The sequence below is a fragment of the Vicugna pacos genome, chromosome 1, assembly GCF_048564905.1.
Source record: "Vicugna pacos chromosome 1, VicPac4, whole genome shotgun sequence".
NCBI lineage: Eukaryota > Metazoa > Chordata > Mammalia > Artiodactyla > Camelidae > Vicugna > Vicugna pacos.
Genome location: NC_132987.1, coordinates 100,722,803 through 100,749,274, shown reverse-complemented (window position 1 = coordinate 100,749,274; position 26,472 = coordinate 100,722,803). Strand labels below are relative to the sequence as shown.

The 26,472-nt window shown below is 34.1% G+C and overlaps 1 protein-coding gene across 5 annotated transcripts in view; it reads right to left on the bottom strand.

Moving 5' to 3' along the window:
- USP25 (ubiquitin specific peptidase 25) overlaps positions 1–26,472 on the bottom strand; it is a 121,362-nt gene that overhangs the window by 76,888 nt on the left and 18,002 nt on the right. For all 5 annotated transcript variants that reach the window (XR_012075832.1, XM_072967814.1, XM_072967822.1 and 2 more), the window contains exons 2-4: positions 24,932–25,009; positions 21,266–21,410; positions 9,826–9,949 (exon numbers count right to left, since the gene is read on the bottom strand). Coding sequence is in view for 4 of the 5 variants with exons in the window: in XM_072967814.1 (XP_072823915.1) it covers positions 9,826–9,949; positions 21,266–21,410; positions 24,932–25,009 (347 nt within the window). In the remaining variant the exon portion in view is untranslated. The remainder of the gene's footprint in view (positions 1–9,825; positions 9,950–21,265; positions 21,411–24,931; positions 25,010–26,472) is intronic.

Genomic DNA, 26,472 nt, shown 5'->3' with positions numbered 1-26,472 from the left:
CATACTATAAACTAAGGATTTTAATTAATTAAGCTCTGGATAATATATTTGGGGAAGTAATATTTAATGCTAAATTTACTCAAGTGGAAGTTACTTTTCCTTAAGAACACAGCAGTGGCAATGCCAACAAATCAAGAGATATGCAGCCTTTTATTCTCAGAAAAAGGCAATTTCAAACACATAAAGACAGTATTACATAATAAAAAATGTTAAATTATGTTTCAACAAATTAGAGGAGAGGTTTAGTGCCAGGACTATAGCACCTAGGTAAGTTTCGCTGTATTAAATTCATATTTACAATACAATGACTAGTTTTTATAACACTTACTTTGAATTATCAAGAAAACATTAAAAAACTGAAAAAACTGCACTTTTACTTCTCTAACCATTAATTTCCTTTTCTATAAAAAAGGATTAAGTTAATCTATGGTTCCTTTTAGTTCTAGAGATCTGTAATTCTATGACAGCTGAATGAAGAGAATATTTCTATGTTCATTTCTTTATCCAAAAGTCTACCTAGGGAAAAGTCTAGCTAAATAAATACCTACATATAAGAATAATAAAAGATTAACCTCTTAAAAATCAACTCACCTACAGAAGATCTGAAAATATATCTAAACACGGCAAGAGTGTGCTACTTTGCTTAATGGTATTTTTCTTAATTTTAAGCATGTAACAACATGCTGGAAAAGCCTGATTCCCACAGATAGACTAACCATGCATTTTGCCTGCTCAAGATATGTGTTACTTACTATTCTAAATAAGCATAAATAATAGCCAGGTTATCTCACTCCATTTTGTGTTCATTATAAAAACCTGAGCAAAAATGAGTTTTTTAACTTCTTGGCTTTTTGAGAAAACTGCATTTGTGCTACACCATATTTATGCTAAAGATTTTGCTCTATCACATTAATATGAAAATAACAGCTATCTTCCTTAATCATGAGGGAAAAGTAAATTATTCTTTCATCCCTAACTTTATAACATGAGATTAGATTCAGTGCATTAGATTCCAAACTATTACTTAAAATAACTTATGTGAATATAAGACAAAGTCTTTCTTTGGGAATCAGTAAAACCACATGTTGAAAAAGAAAACAGGAAACGTGATACATTAAAATGTAAATATCAAAGTAAACTCACATGTAAAAATAAACACTTTACACCTCTGTCATTTTAAGGAGTAATCCAACATCAGCAGCAGCACTCTTTGCCCAAATACCAATTTCACACATGCAACCTGAGCCTCTGGTGGCTTTTTCTCTTACATCATTTACCACAAAAGATACCAGAACTCCTTGGAAGGTATCTAGATGAGTCGGGGCATAAAAAAATCAGCATTCACCTAGAATATCCCACTGTTACCAGAAACAAATTTTTAAGAACATAAAAGGGAGGTAAGGCAACTTGAGAGACTTCCTACTGTTCAAGTTGTACAGAGTTCAGCAATAATATAATAACAATAATAATAACAACAATAAACTCGAAGAAATTAAATTTGTACAAGGTGATACTTCAAAAGAGAAAAGTTAACACATAGTATACAAAAGGTAACTATAATAAAAGGTAAATATAACACCAAAATCTGTTTTATATAAAAAGGTGTCTATTTATTGACTTTATAAATGGGAGTGTTTTCATTTGAAAAATTTGTTCCTTTTGTAACATATGTGTATTTAGGGGTATAAATAAAGGAACCTTATTTCTACATTGGTAATCAGAAGTGAATGAACTAAAACAAGCAATGAGTTCTGGGAAAAGCAGCAACAATACCCTTAACAAGAAAGAAGAACTAGCATCAGCGGTCATGTGCAAGAGATAGAAGAGGCACCCAGCAATTGACTAGCATTGGTGGGCATGTACAATAACCATTGAAAAAGAGGATTCTACAGTATATTCCAAAAGTATAAACTGGTCAAAAGTCAAGGAGAACTACACTCAATCCTAAATCTCCTAGGTGGATGATCCTCTAGTATTATGTATTTTTAAGCTAATTATAATAAAATACTAATAAGAAATGAACCCTTCTTAATGTTAACACATCAGATCACATCTATCATGACCAGGCAATGGGGCACACAGACATTAGTTATGGAAAACTTAGGAATACCTGATTTCTACAAAATACACCCAGTCTGCAATATTTAAAATCTATTTATGTCACATAAAGTTAATAACAAAATGAGACTCAGCCTCAAGACCACATTGAGTAAAACTAGGTCTCATGTTCCCCAAAAGTGTTAACAACCTATCCCAAATCTATGATATAGACAGCCCTGAAATGATATATATTCTTCTTATCCTAGATCTAGTTAAGATTACAAAAACAAGAAGTATTTTTCTAATGTTTCAATATAGGAAATTCTAACATCCTTCTCTTCAGATCCCTCCAACCAAGAAAGCATACCTCTTGATTTTTATGTTGTATGGAAACATTACATTAAATGTGCTGAGATAACATAAGCGTTTTAGTTCCCTTCTCTACTCTTGGGAGAACGGATGGCCTCAAATGTATCTCTAGGACCAAGCAGCTTCCCTGCAGTTTGTTATACTATTCCACAAAGGAAACTGGGAGGGAAAGAAAGTCAAGGATATAAACTGAAGACACCATCTCCCCAATACTCCTATACACCTTTCCTTACAGAGGTAAGATTAGGTACAAATTGTTAATAACTGAGTAGGGCTCAAGACATACATACATGCTCACTGCTCCTCAAAGTGACCTAAGATATAAAACTTTTGAAAAGTAGCCATTTCCTAAATCCTATTTATTCTTGGCATGTGTATATACATAATTAAATGTATAAAATTAAATATGCACATAACAATTCAGTTATATGGTAGATGTATTATAATAAAAGTATGGATTTTAAAGAAGTAGATTAATTATAATATTCTTTAACCATAATATAGTATGGTAGAATTATGGTACTAAAAAACGGTGGATGAAAGAATGCTGTGATTTTGTGGCTCCTTGATTTAGAGCTTATAATATACTGAGTTTCCTTTTTTTTTATTATTACCAGGGATGTACAACATGCTTCAGTACGTTTCCTCTTATCATCTCCTTCTTTCAATTAAAGGACTTTATAAACTCCTTTATTACATGGCACAAAATTATTAGTCTCTCCCACCAGCATCTGGAGGGTAGGAACATGGACTTACTTCATCCCTAGAGCATGCACCATAACTACTAAGGGCTAAACAAGTGTTTGAAACAAATGGGTGATTAAAATATTAGATGTTACTACCGCTTTGGGGTTTTTTGTTTTTTGGGGGCTTTTTGGGGGTTTTTTGGGGCAAAAGTCCAACCTCTAGCCCAAATAGGACCCTCCATTTCAAAGCCCTTGACCCTCTTTATATTCCAGTACTAGCATAATAAATATAAACTTTCTATAAAGCCACGTCCTCATAAGGGTTCCTTCCCTGGCCTCACTAAAGTAAAGCCAATGATTCTACCCAGACTTCACAGTGTAAAGTATGCAATAGCTACATTCCAGATATTAAGGCATGCCAGTAGAGAGAGAGAAAGAGTTCATACTGCAAATCTCAGAGCTCAGAAACAGCTTTTAACAAAATGCAGCACACCAAGAAAGGCAACCCCAACTGTCACAAATCAAAAACCAATCCCAACCATAATCACCTTATCTTCCCAACACTAGTCATTAACCATGGCATTCAACAATAAAGAAAGATGACAAAATGTTTTGCTGTCTCTCTTCCTTCCACACCCTATACTGAATCTTTAAAGCACTTACGGTATATGTTCATGTTCCCAGTAAAATGTTATTGTACTGATTTAGAGGATTTTTTTTTTGCTAGTTTTATTTTGTTATTTAAATTGTATTATAGCAGGGAGGGAGGGTGGATGGATGGAAGAAAGGGAAGATTTCCTTAAAAAAAAAAAAATCTACTGGTATTTTGACTGAGATCACACTAAACTCCTAAGTCAATATAAGGAGAACTGACCAGTTTTATAATGTTCAGTCCTCCAATTTGTGAAATACAATATATTACCAATTATTTCCATATTCATTAATGTGTCTCAGTGATACTTACTAATTTTCTTCTTGGAAGTTTTTGCACATTTCTTATTAGATTTATTCCTGGTCTTTATAGTTTTGAGTTATAAATGGTAGTTTTTAAAATTTTCTCCTTATCATTCTTTCTTATACATAAAAACTGTAATTTTTGTATGTTGATTATCAATTAACATAGCTAGATACGCTTTTCCTGATAAGAGTATTTTATTGAGATATAATATACAAATCTTAAATGTATAGTTCAGTGAAATTTTTACCATGTAACCACCATGCAAATCAAGATACAGAAAATTACTATTATTCCAGAAAGCTTTCTTATATCCTTTTTCAACAGTGTCCTGTCCAGTCCTCAGATAATCAACATTCTGATACCATAAATTACTTCTGCCTGTCCTTAAATATCACATAAATGGAATCACACAGCAGTTATTCTTTTGTGTCAAATATTTTTCACTCAACATGTTATTCTGCGGATCCCTTCACATTTTTTTAAAAAAGTTTAATGTTTTTAGAAAATGGTTTCTATTACATTGCTTAGTATTCCACCATGTGAATATACTATTGTTTACCAACCTGCTATTATACATATTTGGTTGCTTACAGGTTTTAGTCATTATTAATAAAGGCACTATGCACTCCTTTCTCGAAGGTCTATATCCAGGAGTGGAAATGCTAAGTCATAGAATAGTATTATTAGAAATTCCCAGTTTTCCAAAATGGCTATACCAGTATACACTCTAACCAACACTATACGACACTTCCAGTTGCTCTGCATGCTTGCCAATACTTGGTACTGTCAGTCTTTTTCATTTTAGTGTTGGATAGTGGTGGCTCTTCTCTAATTAGGTGACTCGTCAAACTTGTACCACACAGATTATCACTAGTGCTGCAATCTATCATATCCAATAAGGCAACTTGCCCACAATCGTATACTTGAGTACAAATGAAGGAACTCTATGTTTCTGACACAGAGGCTACCAGTGCCTGTTAGACATGTAACACCTGCCAAAAGCTGACCTTTTTCTCGTGGTGAGGAAGGCCACATTGTACTGGATGTGGCTCTTGCCCACTCCTAGCAGACTGACTACAGTGGACGTTTAACCACTTCCCAATCCTCACTCTAGGATTGTCCCTTCTTAGGACTATCAGTGGTTTCTCATCATTGTCACTTTTTCCAGTTACAGTGTTGCTGTTCTACTCTGATCAGCCAAGTCTGGCCACACTTCTGTGGCCCTTGAAACTAATGTTCCATTATTTTCAATTTTTCCAGACAACTTGTGATCTGACAATGATGTACCTTTTATCATAAAAGCCACTCAAAAATGGAATGATAGTCAAAGCTCTGCATGGACCTCTATGCTCCCTACCATCCATGGGCATCTGATATTACTGAGCCTTAAAATTATCCTCACAAATCAACTTAAAAAGATTTGTAATTGACTCCCTCACTTATTCTGGTTCCACACATCTTAAGGCAGTTTACCCTCATGGCTGCTTCCAAGATTAACAATCAGGATGAAAAGAGTGAGAGCTACAGAGACCTATTTTAAAACATCAGAATCCTGCCCCAACCATTGCTGGACATGTTGCTTTTTTGTTTCCTTAATGGCCACTCTAGATTGTCTTGGTTAGTAAATCCTCCAGATGGCTCCCAAACTTAATTCCAATTCAGACACCTAGATTTCCTTGTAAGACTGAATGGCCTTGGAGTATAAAAATAATGATTACTTGGTTGAGTACACTGCTCACGCAGTTCCTCTACGGTGGCCCATGTAGGCCAAAGTGGGAGGCACAATGGGTCGAGGTAAATTTTATAAAAATGCTATTGTTTCTCTCGAACCTGCCCTTCGGAATGAAAGGTCAGGTGCAAGAAGGAAATTACTGGGAAAAAAGTAAAGTGACAACTAGTAGAATGGGACACACGGATTTTACAGCAGTGGAGGCAGTACAACCCCGGCATATCTGTGTGTATAGGGGACGTTAGATACGGAAACATGAAGAACACTAATAATCTTTGTCTTTCATAACTGATCGTGGAGCCTTAATGACAAAGAAAAATGCCCTGGTGAGACTAAACCACACACTTTTACTGAGTATAGAATTCTGATAGTTACTGTCTTTCCATTTGCTGAAAATCATTATTTTCATATGCCTTACTGATGCTGATGCGTCAATTTGTCACTTTCACTAATTTTAGGATAACTCTACCTTTTTTCTTGGAGTACTTTTAAGACTGTTTCAGTCCTAAGTGTTTTGGAGTATCACTATAATGAATTACAGTGTGGGTTACTTAATTTTTCTGAAATTTGTCAGACTTTGTGAAATAAGTTTTCTTTTCACTTCAAAAAATTCTGTGATTCTCTCTTTAAATTTTGCCTCTGATCCACTTCTTCCTCTCCTTCTGTAATACCAATTAATGTATGTTAGACGTACTCATTTTATTCTCCATGTTGTTCAATCTTTCTCTGTATTTATCTTATTTGTTACAGGTTGGATAATTTCTTCTCATGTATCTTACATTCTACTAATATATTCTCTAGCTGCTTCTGATCTATTAAACCTGTGTTTTGTTTTCTTTTCTTTTCCACTTTAGTAATTCTTCTGTTCATTTCCAGAAGATATTTTCAGTTCTTTTTCAAGTTGAGATTCATTGAACCACTTTATTTGAAAGTGACACAAATTGCAGCTGCACAATCATGGTATCACTTCTCAGGGACAAATCTCATCACCTCCAACAGCACTCCTCAGAGCCAAGGCAACTATCTCTGCAGTGTTCTAGAGGTTGGCGAGGGGATACTTCTGATTTACCCTTATTGTGAATGTCATCCACTGACATAATCACTTTATGAGGGAAATGATTTCCTATTAAAGCTCCCCATCTAACACAGACAATGACATCTGCCTTTTCCCCACATCCCACATTCAACAAGGACATCAAAATCAAAGTTCAAGTTTATACACAAAGGATATTTCATCATGTCAAAAAGTCAATTTCAGTGTTCCAAGCTTACTTCTTCGGGTTCCTGCTTTCACTTTGGTTTATTCTGATTATAGTCCCTATTATCTTAACAATTCTGTAATACTTTCAAGAGATCTTACAAAAATTTTATACCCAACAGAAACAAAACATTCTGGTTGTTCCCACTACAAAATGTGTTTTCATCTACTATATTTCTTGAAATAGTTGGAGGTGTGTCCCTTGTAACAATTTTATCTAGAACCTAGCCCTAGCTCTACCCAAATAATTCAAAGCTATTTCATGAGGCAAGTCATTTTCACAATATGCCATAGACACAAATTGACCGACCACAAGGCAGTTTATTAACAAATTTCAAGTATCCACACTCTACCTGTTCCCTGTTTGAGCAGTGATACGTAAGAGATAATGATAAAAAAGTACATCCAATCCTGACATTAAGGAGTAATTAACATTAAGAAGTATACTTTAAATATGTTCAACTTAAAAAATTTTACCATGAAATTTACAGATGTCTAAATACAGGATTGTAAGACATGAAAAGATGGGTTTTATCTCTTCCAATTACACACAATTAACATAGTATTCCAAATGTATAAATTCAAGTTAAAGTATGTCTACTGAATATAACCACAGTCAAGTGATTCTAGGATTTTATTTGGCAAGACTTTGTCATCTGAACTTAGGTAATGAGCAAATTGTTAAATTTACTTTAAGCATAAAATAAAAATGTTTTTCTTAAAAAATTCATCATTTCTCTTTTGAATTTAGACTCCAAACCCTTAATAAAACCCACTGGAATTTTTTATTTGTCTAATGTTTAATAAGAATTCTCATATTCTCTTATTTCTAATGTGTTTATTTACTGCACATTTTGCATTTAACATTTTTGTTAACTGTTTATTATAAAATCTACACATACCACTAAAAAATTACATTTTCAACAGTAAATTAATATGACTTTTTACTTGTACAGTGTATAATTTTATGTAAAATCTTAAATCATATTTCAATATGTCCATCTCCATAATGTTATCTATCATAAAATCATCTATAACAAATTTACTATTTTAAGATTACATTAAAATTAAAAGATCAAAACTAAAAAAGTGCATTATCATATTAAAGAAATTTTTTTCCATTTTGGACAAAAATTACTATCTTAAAAAATATACAACATATACTGAACGTAATCAAGATTAGGAATAGTCTTAATTCCTCGACTTTTAAAGTTCTCTTTTTTACTTATTCTCTAATTAGTACATGTTGTTTTAATTAGAAAACACATGATGTAGAACTACTAATATTATTTGGTACATAAGCCTCCAGACTTTATTCTATTTGTATACTAATACAAATTCATATACACAAAAACATACATACACTTTCAAAAATATTTGTATCATAGTGTATACTCTATTTTATAATTTCTTTCTCATATAATAGATCATTCTCCTTAAATACAAATTCAACTAATGTATTTCATGTTTAAAATATTTCTCATCAAAGCTTAAGTATTATCAAATTTTATAATTATTCAAGACAATTATTTCATTCCAATCCATTTTTATAAGACAAAAGCTAACTTTATAATTTCTCCAAATCCTTCACAAAATAAACCTAACTAAAATGTCTAAAAATAGTGTATGCACTTTTGGTTTTCATTTAAAATTACTAGCATTAGATAATACTAGCCACAACTAAAGAGAACAATGGATTTTAATTAAGATAACTTAATATCTTACAAAGCAGTTTCCAAAGTAATATTTAAAGACGTTAAAAAATATCGCTATGAAAAATCATGTGCCTTTGCTAAACAGAGCATTTTGAGACATCTCCTAATATAAGGTAACCTCAGATTACTTAGAAAGAAATATACTACCGATACTGCGCCAAGGGAAATTATCTGAGAAAAGCTGGTACATTCTGTTACCAAACAACTCCGTAACAGGAAAAAGAACCCTGGAGTCATAAGACTCATCTTCACTGTGTATCTCTGAAAAATCATTTAACCTCTTACAAGATAAATTTCTTATTCAGTAAGATAAAGCTACCACTGCCTCCAAAGGGCTGTTCAGAAGATTATAGTTAGTTTAAAGGTTTTTTTAAATCAAATTTATTTGATCCTTTGGTGGATCAAATTGTTTCAAACTAAAAAGTTTTGGTTAATCAAAATATGCATTTTATCACACATCTTGGAATCTTGCCTATTTCTTAAAAAAAAAAACACTATAAATATGCTATCATATGATAGATCAGAGGTTACCAAAAGATGGCCCATGGGCCAAATCCAGATGGCAGCCTGTTTTTGTAAATCAAGATTTATTGGAACACAGCCAAACTCATTAAATTATGTATTATCTATGGCTGCTTTCACACTGCAACACCAGAGTTAAGTGACTACAACAGAAACCATATGGCCAACAAAGCCTGAAGTATTTACTACTGGCCCCTTACAGAAAAAGTCTGCTGACCCCTGCTATAAGTAACTATAAATTGAGTTGGACAATGCATCCAAAAGGGATTAGGGTGACAAAAGAAAATAAAAAAAAATTTAAATATACACCTAAATTCAATGCCCCAAGATTTCACTCCAAAGTCCTAAAAAATCTAAGTTTCAAATGCAATGGGGTCTAGAATATAAAAATTTTGGTTAAATAAAACATAAAAACAATACTGAAGTTTATTAATAGTTTATATAGAATAGCAAAGTGTATCTTTGTGCCTCTTGAAATTAATTAAACCCAATTATTATTTCTCCTGTAAATAGTACTTATATCTACTTTATACAAATTATGTTTTTACCTGCTAATGGCTTGCTCCTCATCAGTTATTCCAGTCTCCCTGAATGCCCTGTTTGATTCCGCCAAACTCAAGGCAATTGCTCTTTGAAGATCATCTTTATCATCTCCAGTGAGATCAATCACATCTGAAAAGCAAAAACTATTTTTCTCAAAATCAAAAGTTAAACAAGATGAAAGGTAATTCTAATCATGGAGATTTGATACCCGATATACCTTTTCAAATCAAAGTCAGCACTAACTTATTTCTGAATAAGAGCCTCTCTGAAGAGAATGCAAACACATTTTAAATCAGTTATACTTTGAAACATTGTTCTTCTCTATAAAGCACACCTAAAGTAATAAGAGAATAAGCATTTTTCATTACAGAGGAATCTCAATATTTAGTAAGTCTCTGATTAAAAACTAGTAAGCAGAAAGACTGCTAAAAACAGGTTCTTTATCAACAAAAATTTAAATCAACATAATCAAACACTTACATTTATGCTCTCTGAACTTAACCCAAATACACACACATTACATTTCATCCATACAATAGTAGATATTACCTATCAAAGTATAACAGTTAATTGAGCTCTCAAAAATGGTTTATTTTTATTTATTTATTTATTTTTATTTATATACACTTTTTTTTTAAGTCTAGAAGAATGTATAAAACTGTTAACAGTGGTTAATTTTGATGAGGAGGGTTATGGGTATTTTCTACCATGCAGACTTTTTAACTTAAAGTTTTCTTTTCACACACAAAAAAATACAAATAAATAACACTAGTTCCTTTTGTTAAAATAAAATTAAAGTCTTGATGCTTCAAATATTCTTTTTACAAACATTAAAGGCTACAACTACTATCACCTTTAGAAAAATTCTTTTTTATTCCAATTTCCCAATATACATCAATTTCTTTAACCCAAAAGATGTCAATAATAACCCTATTATCATTTAAACAAGGGCAGATCATAACACATTGGTAAGCAGATTATAAAATAACAGGGTAAGAAAGAGACAGGGTAAGTGTCACTACCCTATCTTTGCATAGTTAGGATTAGACTTGTTGGTATTTTAGCCAAGTTTTATATATATTTTGTTTATTTATATTGAGACATGTGAAAATTATTTTGTTCTTTGTAATCTTAGAATTTTCCAAGAGGGAAATAAATAAAAAAGGGGTAGGGGATTGGAGATAAGGTGCCTGCATTTTACCATCTGGCTATAGGGTTATATATAACTACTTGAAAAAAGTACTTCGTACTTAGTAAGATATAATGTATATTTATAGTTTCAAAAGTCTACTTCTATTGTTATTTACACTTTTTTCCTCCAATAAAGTAGCTTCTAAGAATACATAAAATATTAAAAACAACAGTTGGCCATGGAAGATTTTTTTTAATGCTCTCAGAGAGCATAATAAAATCTCACAAAAATGTAATAAGCAGAGCCCAAAAATTCAATCAAGTAAAATGCAGAACAGAGGTATACAGCAACTGAAATGATGGAGCATGCCGACATGTATCAGCAGGCCAATGGTTTCCTAAGTCTGGTTTACAAGATCCAGGTCCACCTAGATCACAGCTGTAGATGGGTCTCACCTGGGTGTAGTCATCCACTCCAGCTGAAATAATGGTAAAGAAGCTGGGACTACAGAGGCATGAAATGGCTTCATAAAAATGAGAACTATTTTAGTCATTAAATAATGACTAGAACTTTGGTGAGTAAAGAGACAATGATGGAATTAAAGAAAATAACTTAAAAATCACAAAGAAGCAGAAAAACAGGTTTTAAGGACAGTATCAATTAGCCCTCAGATTCCATTTTCTCAAATGCTGAGTGTGCTTTCTTCAAATACAGAAGCTGAAAAGATTAAAACAAACAAACAAACCTATTTTCCTGATTCACTTACAGTTATGGTTCTAGGTAAAATTTAGGTTCCACCAATCGGATGCACTAGTATGAGATTTGGAAGGCACAAATTAGGGGGAACCACTATCCTGCTGTTTTTGGCTGTTTTTTTCCAGCATGATAAAACAGATGCGGGCTGTTCCACAGCATCAATCCAATATCCAATTCCCAGCTTCAGGGACATCACGAGATAGACTAGAAGTGGTAACTAGACTCTGCATTCCAGTGTCCAGGCGTGGCTTAGCAGCAGTTACCTAATCCTGGCAGCGTGTTCCCCGGGCTGCAGCCACAGACAGAGCCATGTGCTTGTGCTCTATAGTCCAACAGGCAGCCTCCTAATTCCCTAGCTTCCTGACTGGCAGAGGGAGTAGTTTCCCTGGCTGGCCTGTCATGCAAGAATATGGAAGTCATTTCAGAAGGCTGAGCTAGAGATCCCTCCTCCAGTGCTTCCAGTGGGTCTTTTTTTTTTTTTTTTTAAGAACCTATTCCCCTGTATTAAATTTCTTCTTTGAAACTGGAGTGTTTACTGTTTTCATGACTGACAAGTAAACCAAACCGGCTAGAATAGATACTCATTTAGAAATAGCATCAAGTTATACTTAGAGCTTTTCATAATTTAGCGATTGTAACTCAAGCAACACAAAAGCAAAACACAAGGCAAAATAACTGAAACTGTGAGAAATGAAGTTTAACATCATAAGAATAAAAAACGGTGAACAGGCTTCAAATTTAAGTCTTCTAATTATTAAACCCAGTGGTCTCTCTTCCACATTAGCAGTCCTCCAAGTGTAGTTCATGGATCTCTGGGGGTCCCCAATGATCATATGAGGAAAGAGGTTCCTTAAGTAAAAAATATCCTCATAATAATACAAGATGTTATTTGCCTTTCCTACTGTGGTCAGCTTTGCAGTGATGATGGAAAACAACAATGTATAAAAACCACTGCACCTTAGCACAAATCAAGTCAGTAGCACTAAGTTATGTGAGCAACTCATCACTCACAACTGTGCACACCTAATTCAAAAAACAAAAAGCTAGTCTCTCCTAAATCCTTGATAAAAAGAAGTTAATTTTATTAAATCTCAATCATGGTTTTACATGTTCTTTTAATTCTATGTACAAAACAGGAAGTATTCTGCTATGCAGCCAAAGCACACAGTTGTTAAAGGAAAAACACCAGTGCCATATTTGAGCCGCAAGCTGAACTGGATGACTTCTCATGGAGTGCTATTTTTACTTGAAAGGACAACTGACAAACTACAAACTATGGTTATTTAGACTTCAGTATGTGGTAGACATCGTCTAAAAAATAAAGTGAGCCTGTCATTTGAAAGACAAATGAGCATATCTGTTGCCAATGATTAGTATGGAATTTTCAAGCAAAAATCAGAACTTTGGAAAACTTGTTGCCACTGCTGAGTTTGATATCTTCCCAATACTAAAGGCTTTTCTGGTGAAATAAAGTGACAACAACAATTTCAATCTGTTTTATAATGTCGACATTCTTCCAACATTTAAAGGGAAACCTTTTCCAAATTACCAAAGCATGGTGTTATTAAATCACACATGGGCAAACAATCCATTCAAAGAGCAAGGTAGGCCAATAAAGATGCTAGGAGCATCTTTTGTTCTAATATTGGTCTCTGACCCAACTCCTGACACAGAGTGCCCATTATCACTTGGCATTTCCTACATGACAGAAGCATCTTTCGTCCTAAGAAGGTGACTCCGGGGGGGTTTCTGTATAGCTTCAGGGGAGACACTGATCAACAGAAAGACTAAATCATGATGATAAGACTGGAACTCTGAGCTCCACCTCCCATCCTACAGAGAGATATGAGACTGGAGATTAAGTTAATTATGGATCAGGCCTACCTGATGAAACCTCCATAAAAATCCCTAAAGGATAAGGTTTGGCGGAATCCAGGTTAGCGAACATACCCACATGCCGGGAGGGTGGTGCGTCCCAACTCTACAGGACAGAAACTTCTGTGCTTGGGATTCTTCCAGACCTTGCTCTTATACCTCTTCATCTGTATCCTTTATCACAGCCTTTGTTATAGAAGAAACCAGTATTTGTTTCTCTGAGTTCTGTGAGCCATTAGAGCAAATTACTAAACTTGAGGAGGGGGTCATGGAAACCTCTGATTTGTAAGCCAAGTCAGACAGAATGTGGGTAACTGGGGACCCATTACTTATGACTGGCATCTAAGGTGGGGGCAATCTTGTGGGACTGAGCAATTAACCTGTGGGGTCTAATGCTAACTCCAGGTAGATGGTGTCAAAACTGAACTGAATTGTAGGATACCCAGCTAGTGGCAGAGAATAAGTCCAGTGTGAGGAAAAAAACTCCACATTATCTGGTGTCAGAAGTACTATGCGTGTGAGCGGAGGAAGAAACAAGCAATAATAGTCTTTAATGCTAGAAAAGTTAGCTGACCCACACTATCAGTCCTTAACTGAATAGCTGGGACTTTTTCCTTTAAGTAATGGAGCAGGTTTATTTATTATTTATAGTTTCACTACAATTATAGTAATTTTCTCCATGATGCTTCCGTTTCTTTATAAAGCTTCTTCTTGCCACAGGATATTTCAGAATAAAACGGCATCTTGAAAGAAGGCTATTATAACCTACTCTTACACCAAATACATATAATTTTAAGACCAAATATTAAGAAAGTAAAATGTTACTTTAATAGAATGTTTAACACTGAATTTTTTCTTTTTCTGGAGTTTAGTGGAATAATTTCTGTAAAACATGTAATGAACTATCAATTTCACAATGAAAACTAGTCCTCTACCATTTTCTTATATGCTTATTCAAAAAGGAACAGGAGGGTAACAGCTCAGTGGTAGACCACGTGCTTAGCATGTATGTGGTCCTGAGTTCAATCCCCAGTACCTCCATTAAAAAAAGATTAAAAAAAAAAACAAAACAGAGAATAAGCTTAGCAGTAAATTTCTAATTGAAAAAATTATAAAAATTTAGCTTTTGTGAAAATTCCATCCAAATACCAAAGTACTATGAATATTTTTCTATCTGTGCCAAAAGAGGACCTTGGTAAAACACCAAACTTTGTTTTAACCAACTCTCCTTCCAGTATTAGTATTTGTGTGAACAGAACTCAAGGGCACAAGCATGTGTGTTAGTGTCAGCCGAGTAACACTGCAGAAAATTACATGTTACAAAAACCTATAAACAGTAATCTCTAACACTCAATACTGACTAAATTAAAATCTTTTTCTCCTGTAAAGTCAGAAATATATATACAAAAACATAACATTCACCCTAATAAATCTGTCACTTTCTAAGAACTTACATACAACTACCAAACATTTCTCTGCTAAATCCAAAATAGAGGAAGTCATCAACTTAACAATAAATTAGACTTCAAACATTCATTGTTTATCACTCAAAATTCATTTCTTCATCAAAATGATAAACTGAATGACATGAGGCTTCCAAGCTAGTTCACAGTAGCCAACTCAGCCCATCATCTAACTGAACTACAATGTACGTGAAGATTCTGATTTTAGAAGGAAAAAAAACTTATTTCACTATTTTCCTCACCTACTTAAGGCTAAACTTAGGGGAAACACTTTTTTACTTGTAATAAGCCACCCTTATATTTACCACCAGCAAAGATTTACAGGCAGGGGAGTGATATGAGTAGAAAGAATTTTGTTTTGGGGAGTTAGGAGTTAATGTGTTGAACAAGAGATTGAGAAGAGTTGTAATAAGAATATGTACCAGGGCAAAAGCAACTGAAGGAAAAGGTATGCATTTAAAAACTGGTAAAACTAAACGGTTGTTTTGGGAGATGAGGAAGCACTGGAGGAAAAAAAAAAGTCACTGGGTCTCCAAAAAGATGGGGATGCCTTTAAGAGAAAAGGGCAAACGTAAAGAAAAGGATGTTCTGCAGGAGACTGAAGAGAAAAATACCATTTTCACCCTCACTCTGCTTCAACCATGGTTGTGTCCTCACCATCCACCTCTTGAGCCAAACATACTCCTGCCTCAAGGCCCAGCCTAGGATACACCTCCCTCAGACACCTCGAGCTCCCCCCTCACTTCACTTGGGTGTCTGTGTAATGAGACATTCCCCGACCAAACCTCCATCTAAGATACCACAGCTGCATCCTTGTCACCCCCTATCCCTCTACCCTGCTCTATTGTTCTTCATGAACTTACCCAACATTACTTATTTATTGTTTACTGTCTCCCCCCTCCCAAGTCAATTGAAACACGTTTTGCTTTTTTTAAATGGCCTAAAAGAGTACCTGATACATATTAGGCAATATTTGTTAAGCAAATATAGGTTAATATCTAGACTCTGGAATAGAAACAAAAAGGAATGAGGCATCTCCACAGTGGTACTAGCAGAATACTTGAGAATATATACTTTATCCATCTAATTTTTTATCTGGTAAAAGGACAAATAGCATAAGGTATCATGTTAAAAGAATACTTAAAAGTAAAAAGACATAAGCAATGTAAATTGTGTTGCTCACCCCATTCTCCCATTCTCCCCAGCCTCAGTCAGCTCATTCAAGATGTTCCTACTTTCCCAATCTTCTCACTCTGAACTCAGATTCTCTAAAACAGCGACATCCAACAGAACTTCCTGTGATGATGGAAATTACCCTCACTGTCCAATACAGTGGCCACTAGTCACATGTGACTAATATCGAGCACTTAAAATGCATCTACAGCAAGAGGAAAATTGAGTTTTGGTATTATTATTTAATTTTAATTTATATTTAAATTTAAGTCGCCACATGTAAATATTGGCAACTGTACTGAACAGCTCAGCTCGAACTGGTCTTGCTCTGTTTTTAATAACAGGTGCTAAATTCATTATGGCAGCACTAGTAAGGAAAGTGATAGTAAAGGAGTCATTCCTGAGTTCTGTCATCTATTTTACTGTGTTTTCCAACTTGGATTGAGAAAAAAAAAAATAAAGTTAGCATCCCATGCTTGTCAACAAAAAAGTACCATGGCTATCATTCTGCCCTAAAATTAAAGAGAATTCAGTTATACAAGTAATTCTACAGTGTACGTCTAATATAGAATGTAAATCTAATTGCATCCAATCAGTTACAGGTAACTTCCAAATCACTGCAGCACCTCATTTCTAAGCTTAACATTGACTTTTGGTGAATCATTAAAATAGTTTTATGTATTAGAAACCTCTACAGAAAGATTTAACTTCCATTTCATTATTATTTTTTCTATGCGCAGTTACTTATTTAACAAATTTGGTGAATGGGAAAAACATCAGTGTTCAATTAATAAAATCCCAAACTGCTTAACATAAGTGATTTGCTCTCAGCAGGGATGAGAGCACTAGAATGGAATCTATTTATCAATTGTACCTTAAATCACTTTTAAGCTAGCCAAGCAATGTAACAAAGACTAAAGTTCTAGGACATTTTGCTCACTTTCTATGCAATCCTTACCAAGTAATTCAAGTTTTTTAGGGGGATTAAAAAAATAGTTATTCAAAATTTGTGAAGGGTCAACTACTGAACATTTACTCCAAATGTGTTATACCAATTTCTCTAAAACTAAAGCCAATATGTGGCATTATTTTCTGTGTCAAAATTACCTATCCAAATCCCTCTTATCTTTTGATCCATACTTTGATTGCTCAATTGTAGCATATCTTGTTCTGGTGGGCATATACTGTTTTTTTCCTGTTTTAAGAAAGTTTAAAAGAATTTAATGATCATGACAAAAAGAATAGTACTATTTGATTTCAAATTGGACAAAAGTCTTGTATGGTCATGTCTGTAACAATTTGCCATGACACAAAAACTTCACACAATCTCTTTTCTGATAAAGTCCACCTATATCTCAATATCCTGCATTGCTTCCTAATCCCCTTTGCATTTTTAACTACAAACTCCCAACATAATAATTTTATTTTTCATTTAAGCAGGAGGTGGGAGGCATTAAACCGAGAATCCACAATATCCTGTCTGGAAAGGAGATCCAAGTAACTTTTAAAGTTGCCTCAAATTTTTGCTAATAGTACTACAAAGTGATTTGAGCCTTTTCTCAGAATTTAACAAAGTATTAAATTACACTAGGGAATGTTACCAAAGCAATACTTCCTAATTCCTTACTATGAAAAGTACAAGCTTTTCTTGAAATGTTTCCTTTCTCTCTCTCACAACATGAAAGATAAAAAATACACTAAAGCCAATAATTATTCTATCAACTATTAAAACTGTAATTACTTCTTCTACATTAAAGTTCATAAATCTGTGTTCTCCAAATCAAGTGACATAATTTGCTGTATCTTCTGATGTACTCAGGTATGCAAAGATGAAAATTTCCCCACAAACCCAAGTATGGCTTCTGTGAGGTATTAGTTTCAAAGTTAAACTTTTCAAGTCATTAAAAAACATGTATTTCAGTACTTCTAAAAGACTTTTAGTTATAAGTTATATTTCAGCTTATAACAACAAGGAACAGTATTTAGTTAGCATTAAAGATTTTTATTTCAAAATACAGATGTTTTGTAAGCATTACAGCCAACAGATGACACTTAAAAGTCAGCAAGGCTTTGTTTACGCTTTAGCCCTAGTTCTAACAGATTTCATACTCAAAAAAAAAAAAAAAAAAAGAGAGAGAGAGAAAGAAGAAATTGAAAAAATATAAAACCCTGCCATATTTGAAAGAATTAAGTTCAACTATGGTCAACTTTCAAGTAAAAATGCATTTCACACAAAATAGAGAAAATGCTCAAAAAGGGTTTTATATCTGGAACCATCCCTTGAAAACTTACTCACATTCTGATCACTACAATACTCTACACTCCTTCAGCACTTACACCGTTTTTTCCAAGAGGCCTGCGTTTGAATATATATTCATTTCAATTATTTTCTATCCTTCCCACAATTTGTCGCTCCTTCCTTTTGTGTAGTTACAACTACACAAAAGACTTCATTTCTCCCCAGCAATTATAGCATAGTATTTTAAGGAATCTGCTGAATGCATGATATCTACTTACTTTCCCAGTTTTACACCATGTAACACAATTATGATGCTACTAAATTTAAGTACTGAATCAAGACTATTTCCTAAGGGCAGTTGTACTTTTTAAAACTTTAGAAAATATGGTACAAATTTGTTAAATGGAAAAGAACTATTGTTACCTCATTAGCTATTTTTCCCCAGTTTGATACTAATATTATTATAATACAATTATCTCATTATAATTTCTGCAACGGTTTTTTTTTTCTCTCAATAATCTCAAGCCAACTTTATGGACAGACACACTAACCAAAGTATTCAGTTTTAAATATGAATTAGCAACCTGGTTAGAAGGATAGTCCATTTTATCAATAAAGAAACCACAACAACAAGCAATTGTTCTATAAGACAATCAAATGAGTCGAAACCAGAAACTCCATTTCTCTACCATTTCTTTCAAGTACAATATAAAAGTACTCGGTGGATATTTTGCAAGAGATACACATACACACACACAACTTTTTTTTTAATTATCAACAGATAAACAAGAACATGCCTTCAGAAACCAGGTTGCTTTCTCCCTAAGATTACCTATTCGAGCCTCTTTTTTTGTCCATAACGTTTTCACTATTCCTTGTCAAAAGTCTTGAACAGGTGTTAACATGTGGCTTAAACAGTATTTTCTAATTTTCACACAAGGAATAAAATACCTTCCTTCATTTATGATGGTCTGATAATCCTTATTCTCCCTGAAAATCCATACACGTTATCTCGTGTCACAAGTCTACTATCTATATTAAGAGTTCACAGCTAGCATTCTAAAATCATTCTATCCTTTCAACTAGAGCATGGAACCATGTTTAGTTAATTTCCTGTTTCTTTCACGTTAACCAGCTGTCTTCAGTCACAATCATTCTTTTTTTTTTCCTTTTTCTACCTAACTAACTTCATTTTCCTCCCATGTCTCAGAACCTTGAAAGATCTGAGATGTTATCTCACACACTAGTTCCTCCTCTATATTTATACCACTTTCATTATACACTTTTCTTTTACAATTCTCAACGGAGGAATTATACACTACTCTTTTTTCCAACTTCTTGTAACAAGCTTCTCAATCCTGTTGAGACTTTTCATTGGTTTTGAAAAAGCTTTTTTACACATATTATCAAAAATAACTCAATAAATACTTCTTGAGGAACTATCCTAGTATAACGGTAGGTCTATCAATGGTCTCTTGCCTTGTTAAGTTTCCGGTCTGATAAACAAGAAAGGAACAAGCATATAATTTCAAAATAACATAGCATTCGCCAAGACAGAAGTATGGTCTGGATGTTAGACAAGCACCTGGCTCAATCTAGAGGCCAGGGGAAACATTCAAGAGCTAGCATCCCCTGAGCTAAGTCTTACAACACCAGAAGAAATTAGACTGGGGATAAATGCTAGGGGGGATTCCAGACAGAAGGAACAGCAAGTGTTAAGTCAGAAGACATTAAACAGCACTGTCTGAATAAGAACTTCCAAGCCATTCTGTAGTATCACTGTATAAAGTAAGAGGAGGAAAACAATAGAAAATGAAGTTAGAGATGTAGATAGGGGCCAAACACAGTTTGTCTTGAACTTGAACATAGGAATTGAGTCTGTCTGATATATTTGTAAAAGTTCTCCCACCACCTTTTATCTGTGTGAGATAGGAGTATTCCAGCTGAAATTATTTGAAATTAAAATATTTTTTCAACAAACATTAAACAGTGTTTAATGCCAATCAATAGCTATAAACATCTATGTGAATGGGTTTTTTCTGGTTGTTTCCTAACTTTGAGAAAGTCTATAAGCAAAATCAGAAATTCTCTTCAAATATAAATTAGTAACCAAACTTCTCAAATCCAGAATTCATAAAAATATCTACATTTTATATAATAAAGCTATTACACCATATTGAGATAGAGATAAATGAATGTATTTTGAAAAACTGCTATATAAGCATGAAATATTCATATTACAAAGAAAAACTAGAATCCCATGCAAAATTTTCCATACATATGTATGTGTGTATATGTGTGTTTACTTATTTTGTTATATTGTAATAAATTTTTTTCCAAAGATATTTATTTTGGGGAGGGGTTGGAGTTGAGGAAAGGAAAATTCTGTTAAACAGTAAATCTATCAATAATCAGAAACAATACCTTCAAAAATAATACTAAGGCCTCTACTAACACTTAAAATCTATAAAACAAAAGACTGTGCCCATTTAAATTTCTGTAAGTTTTTCTTTCTTTAATGAGTAACACCTTTAACTGTTCCATATTTCAAAACAACAAATACTATATGAAATGCTTTATTAAAGGATTTATAACCTAAATATAACCTTTCACTCAACTGGAAAAAAATACATAGTAGCTAAGTTAAGTAGCATAAAAACATGTGCGCCTTTCAACCACACCAAAGAGGACCAAGGTTAAAGTAGTTCCTTTTTTGTCCTTCATCTCTGCTTAAACAAAATATATCCCCAAGAAAAAAAATTTCATTACATTCTAATTAAAACATTAAAAAAGAGAAGTAAGCTTACTCGTGTCTGCTTGACTTCCCACACTGATGTATCTGTCATTGCCAGGAAGTGCTGTTTGGTAGTAAGCTGTCTCCTCCTGCTGAGGGGTCTTGGCGTTCTTCGCAGTAAGGAAAGCCACTGCTAGTTCCAAGTTTCCATTACTGTCCTTCAAATATCAAGAACAAAACATCAAATATTTTGGAATAACTCTATACATTCTCACATGACTTACGTAATTTTCTCTATAACAACGAATATTTCATAGGAAAAATCATTTTCATATTTAAAATTATTCTGTGATTCCTAGTTTGTTTAAATTCACTGTTAACAAAGTATACTATATCAATAACAATTCCGTTTTCTAATTAAAACTACTAACATAATGTAAAAATCAATTCTATGACTAATTTCTTAGGTTTCCATTACTTTTATATCTGCTTAACAAAAGTCTAATCATAAACTTGGACTTCAAAACAAGTGAACAAACTAGAGTTTTCTGGAACTTGCCATATAATAGAGTGAACACTGAATATTTAAAACAGTGCTTCAGCAAACAGGGATAATAAAGGATGCTCCCTTTAATATGGATGCTGAATGCCTACCTAGAGGCAAACTAACAAGCAAATATGAAAGACTCATAAGAAGAAAACAGCAAAATAGTCTCAAGCTTGATAGAACTAGAAATACTCAATACTGTCAAGATGACAATCCCACCCGAATTAAATATATAAATTGTGTACAGTTCTCATCAAAATATACCTAGACAAAATTATTCTAAAGTTAATAGAAGAAAGCAAATGCCAAAAAACTAGGAGTTTTTGAAACAGCAAAATAATGAAAAGAGACCTGCCCAGTTATTTCTATGTTCTCTGTACAGTTAACGATAAATATAACACTTGCTCTATGACCGCTAATTGAAACAGCATTAGGAAATCCAAGTATTAATAATAAAGAATCTTAGTAACAGAAGGCCGAACCCGTAACACTGTGTAGTCCTTCAGAACTTTAACACACACACGAAGTGTAACAGGAAGCCAGTGGGAAGTTTTGAACAGACAGGACATGGTATGACTTACAACAGGACTACTCTGGCTGTGTGCTGAGAACAGACTACAGGAGAGAAAGGGCAGAAGCAGAGAGCCCAACATTACTTGCTATCATATTAAATACAGGGAGTGATAGAAGGAGAAAGACCAGGATGATTCCCAAGATTTCAGGCCTGAGCAACTAGAAGAACAAAGTCCGCAACCCTAGTAGCCTTTGAGGTGAGAGAAAAATAAGAGTGCTGTTTGAAAAGCATGACTGCTTTAAATGTTGTTATCTGTTACAACCGTTATGATTCTTAAATAACGCATCCAAAACACAGGTTTAACATATTCTACAGTTAGATAAGCAAAACAGTAAGAAAATAATTTGCAGTAACAATGGCAAACATTTACTGAGCACTGACTACGTGCCAAGAAACGTGCTAAGTGCTTTCCCTACACTTCCTCGTATAATAATAATAAACTGAATGCAGCAGGGGTTTACACAACTTGAAGCTCAGTTATTTTGGACATATAGAGTCTCAAAATAAAATAAAAGTGCTAAAATCAATCAATGGCATTGTGACTCTGAAAAGCAGACTCCTTGTCAATGTAATGCCGAGGTTCAACTCATTATTAAACACCTTACAAATTTATATCAAGCAACAATGAAGGTTTAAACACACTGTTTTATTCCCCAGATACTGGTAATTGAAACAGAAGTTGAAACAAAACAAAACAAAACAAAACAAAACAAAACAAAACAAAAAAGTCCCACAACTGACCTCAAAGGAAATGTGGACAAGGATTAATCTGATTCTTTATGTTTTCTTAACTAAGCATATTCTACATGTTTCCTAAGTTAAAAAAAAAAAAGCAAAATGCCTAAATTTGCCCTGACAAGGTAACAGTGTAGACTTATAATGATACAGAACAGGAAAGGCCATTTCTGAAAATAACCATGGAATGATTTAGTCATATTTACCAGAATAAAGAGAAAACTAAAAATTGAATATGACACTTTTGCTTCCTCTCCAAATACTTAGAGTGGTTTCATTAACCATATATTAAAATGTCCCTAACAGTACTGTTTCATCATTTTCCTGATGAGGAAAAAAAGCTGAAGCAAAGCTTCTAGTAAAAATAAATTGTGTGGCACTTTGCCTGATTTCTATTCCAAGCTCCTGCACATACTAGCTATGTGATCTTAAGCAAGCCACTTTGACCTGTTTCCTTACCTTTTAAAAAGAAGATGAAAATAATACCACCTCACGGTTATGAGCAGGATGAGTTAGCCACATAAGTACTTAGAACAGCACTTAGTACTGTAAGTTCTTGATAAGTACAAGTTATTATCACTACAATTATGACAGCTACGGTTACAATCATCCAAAAGAGAAGTTATTTCTAGAAACAAGTGAAGTTTTTGGCTTCGAGCCAATTATATCAAAAATGGTATAATTAATGTCGTCTCTTGGGGCAACTTGCAAAAAAAATGAAGCTCTAAGCCCATAGTGGCAAAAATACTGTATTGCTGTTAGCCCTTAGTAGCTAGTTAAATACAAATAAGCTTAAAATGCAGTTGTAGTTCTTGAACATCTTTCATTTACTTGCTCCTTTTCAATGTGCACATCCATGCGATCTGACTCATCCGGGTGCCTCTGTGTGGAATGAGTGTACTTCATAAGACATAACAAAAATGATGCACTTTATTTAGTGTATGTACAAACAGTTTGATGTTGAATGTTCTTAAGGTGCAAGTTGAATTTTAGCCAATTTATATTTCTCCTTCTCGGAAGGAAATAAATGTAAGCTTCTGATGCTCTATTATTTCTACTTCCCCCACCTCCACCTCCTCCTCCTCCTCTACCCCCACTCCACCCTCCATTTCCGATTAAAAGCTAAAGTCATGTCTCGTGAAAACCAGCTATTAGCACTTGGATTCACATTCATTCATTTTCCAAGAAAAGTGTTTCATGTGGGGAGAGGTCTTTCACTTCAAGGTATCTTGGAACATCAGGCTGCTGAAAGCTAACATGCTCAAAATTACAGCAGGTTTTTTTTTTTTATTGAAGTATAGGTGATTTACAATGTTCTCTTAGTTTCAGGTGTACAGCAAAATGATTCAGTTATACATATACATATATATACTCTTTTTTAGATTCTTTTCCATTATAGGTTATTACAAGATACTGAATATAGTTCCCTGTGCTCTACAGTAGGTCATTGTTGTTTATCTATTCTATATATAGTAATGTGTATATGTTAATCCCAAACTCCTAATTTATCCCTCCCCCAACTCCTTTCCCCTTTGGTAACCATAGTTTATTTTCTATGTTTGAGTCTATTTCCGATTTGTAAGGCAATTCATCTGTATCTTTTTTATTTTGATTCCACATATAAGTAATATCATATGATATTTTTCTTTCTCTGTCTGACTTCACTTAACATGATAATCTCTAGGTCCATCCATGTTGCTACACATGGCATCATTTCATTATAGCAGTATGTCATGTTAAGGAAGGCTCTTGCTTTATAAAAGTTCTTCCCTATATCTCTACTACTACCACCTGGCATAACTAAAACACTCAACTTCCAAATACGGCAGGCAGTAGAGATAAGAGTGCAACAGAAACCTTTTGTTATAAAACAGGGGACTTACCTTCAAGGCTTGCTGTAGTATCTGGGCATCATTAATCCCAGTAATTTCTCTCAGCTGATTCAAAAACGTCTGCTGGTGCTAGAGGAAGGGAAAAACCGAAAGTGTTATACTCTGAAATCAGAAATTATACAAGGACAAGAAAATAAATGACCTTTGGGGAAAAAAACAGAAAACACAAAATAAACTAGAGTGAAAAGAAAAAAAAAATAAAGAACTTGAGAAAGAATGAATTAATTTCATTCTTTTGTGAAGAATGAACTAATTTCATTCTTTTGTGAAGAATGAACCATGCTATGGGAACCCTTACTCCATTCTCATGTTTCCATAAGGGAACGTCTACATTACTCCCAAAGAGCAAGCCTTACTGAACAAACAGTCCCTGGCCCACTCTTTACTACCTAATTCATCCCTCCGAACAAGAAAAGGAGTGATCTGCGTGGTGGCTAAGTCTAAGAAGACTAAGGAAAACAGGTATTCATCAGGCTACTGTAACTAGGCTGTGGAAGCGTGTTCAACGAAATCCAGGCAGCCCAAGTCACCTCTCCCTGTCCCTACGTCAGCCAGCATTCAAGCACCAGGGTGTTTGGGAAAAACATGCTTTCAGCAGGTCGGCGACTAGGTGGATTTATTACATCGGGGGATCCTGTCCTATTCAAGAAAAAAAAGGCCGCCTCATTCTTCAACCTGTCATAAAAGAGCCTAAACAGCGTCGACTGTGCCTGCATTTGCTCTAGACCTGTTCACATGCTGTCGGTCTACACAATCTACTGTATTCTACTGCAAAGGAAAAGAGGCAGAAGGCTAGGACTCCACCAGCAAATCTTTCCCTACACTTTCCTAATTAAGAACCACCTTCCTCCTTACATCTCTGTATTTCTTAAAACAAGTTCCTCAAAATCGAAAGCACCATGAAGTAAAGAAAGCTCAATGGATACGACCTGGAAAACAAATCACCAATAGAATAAAAGGATCTGCTGAAATGTGTTTTCCCACTAAACATTCTTACGTGACGTTTACTAAATGTCACTTCATGTTTCCACCTCCAGTATCCTGTCCAAGCTCCACATAGGATAAAGGGAAGGGCAAAGGACAAAAGGTGTCTGCCAAATGATTCTGCCTTCTTTAGCAAGCCCCATCTAGTGACTTCCACTTAAAGCCTCACTGAGCAGAACAGTCATGTCATGTGGTCACTCGATTGCAAAGGAGGTTGGAAAATGTATTTTTCAGCTAGGCAAAAAGCTACTCTGCAAATGAAATCATGATTCTGCTGCTAAGAAAAAAGAAAAGAATGTACACTGAATAGGCACTGGCAGTATCTGCCATGCCATCAGTGGATTTTCATTCCCATAAAAATCTTATTAAAGAGCTGAGACAACTGAGACTAACAATAAAATATATAATAAAGAATATGAACAAGGTCATATAAAAATGGTGGAAAGAATCAAAGTGGTTAAATAAAAGAACTGAACTTCCAAATTTACAGTGTTGAAATACCAGAAAAAAAACTCTCTAAACCTGTTAACTTCTCTATTTTCACTTTA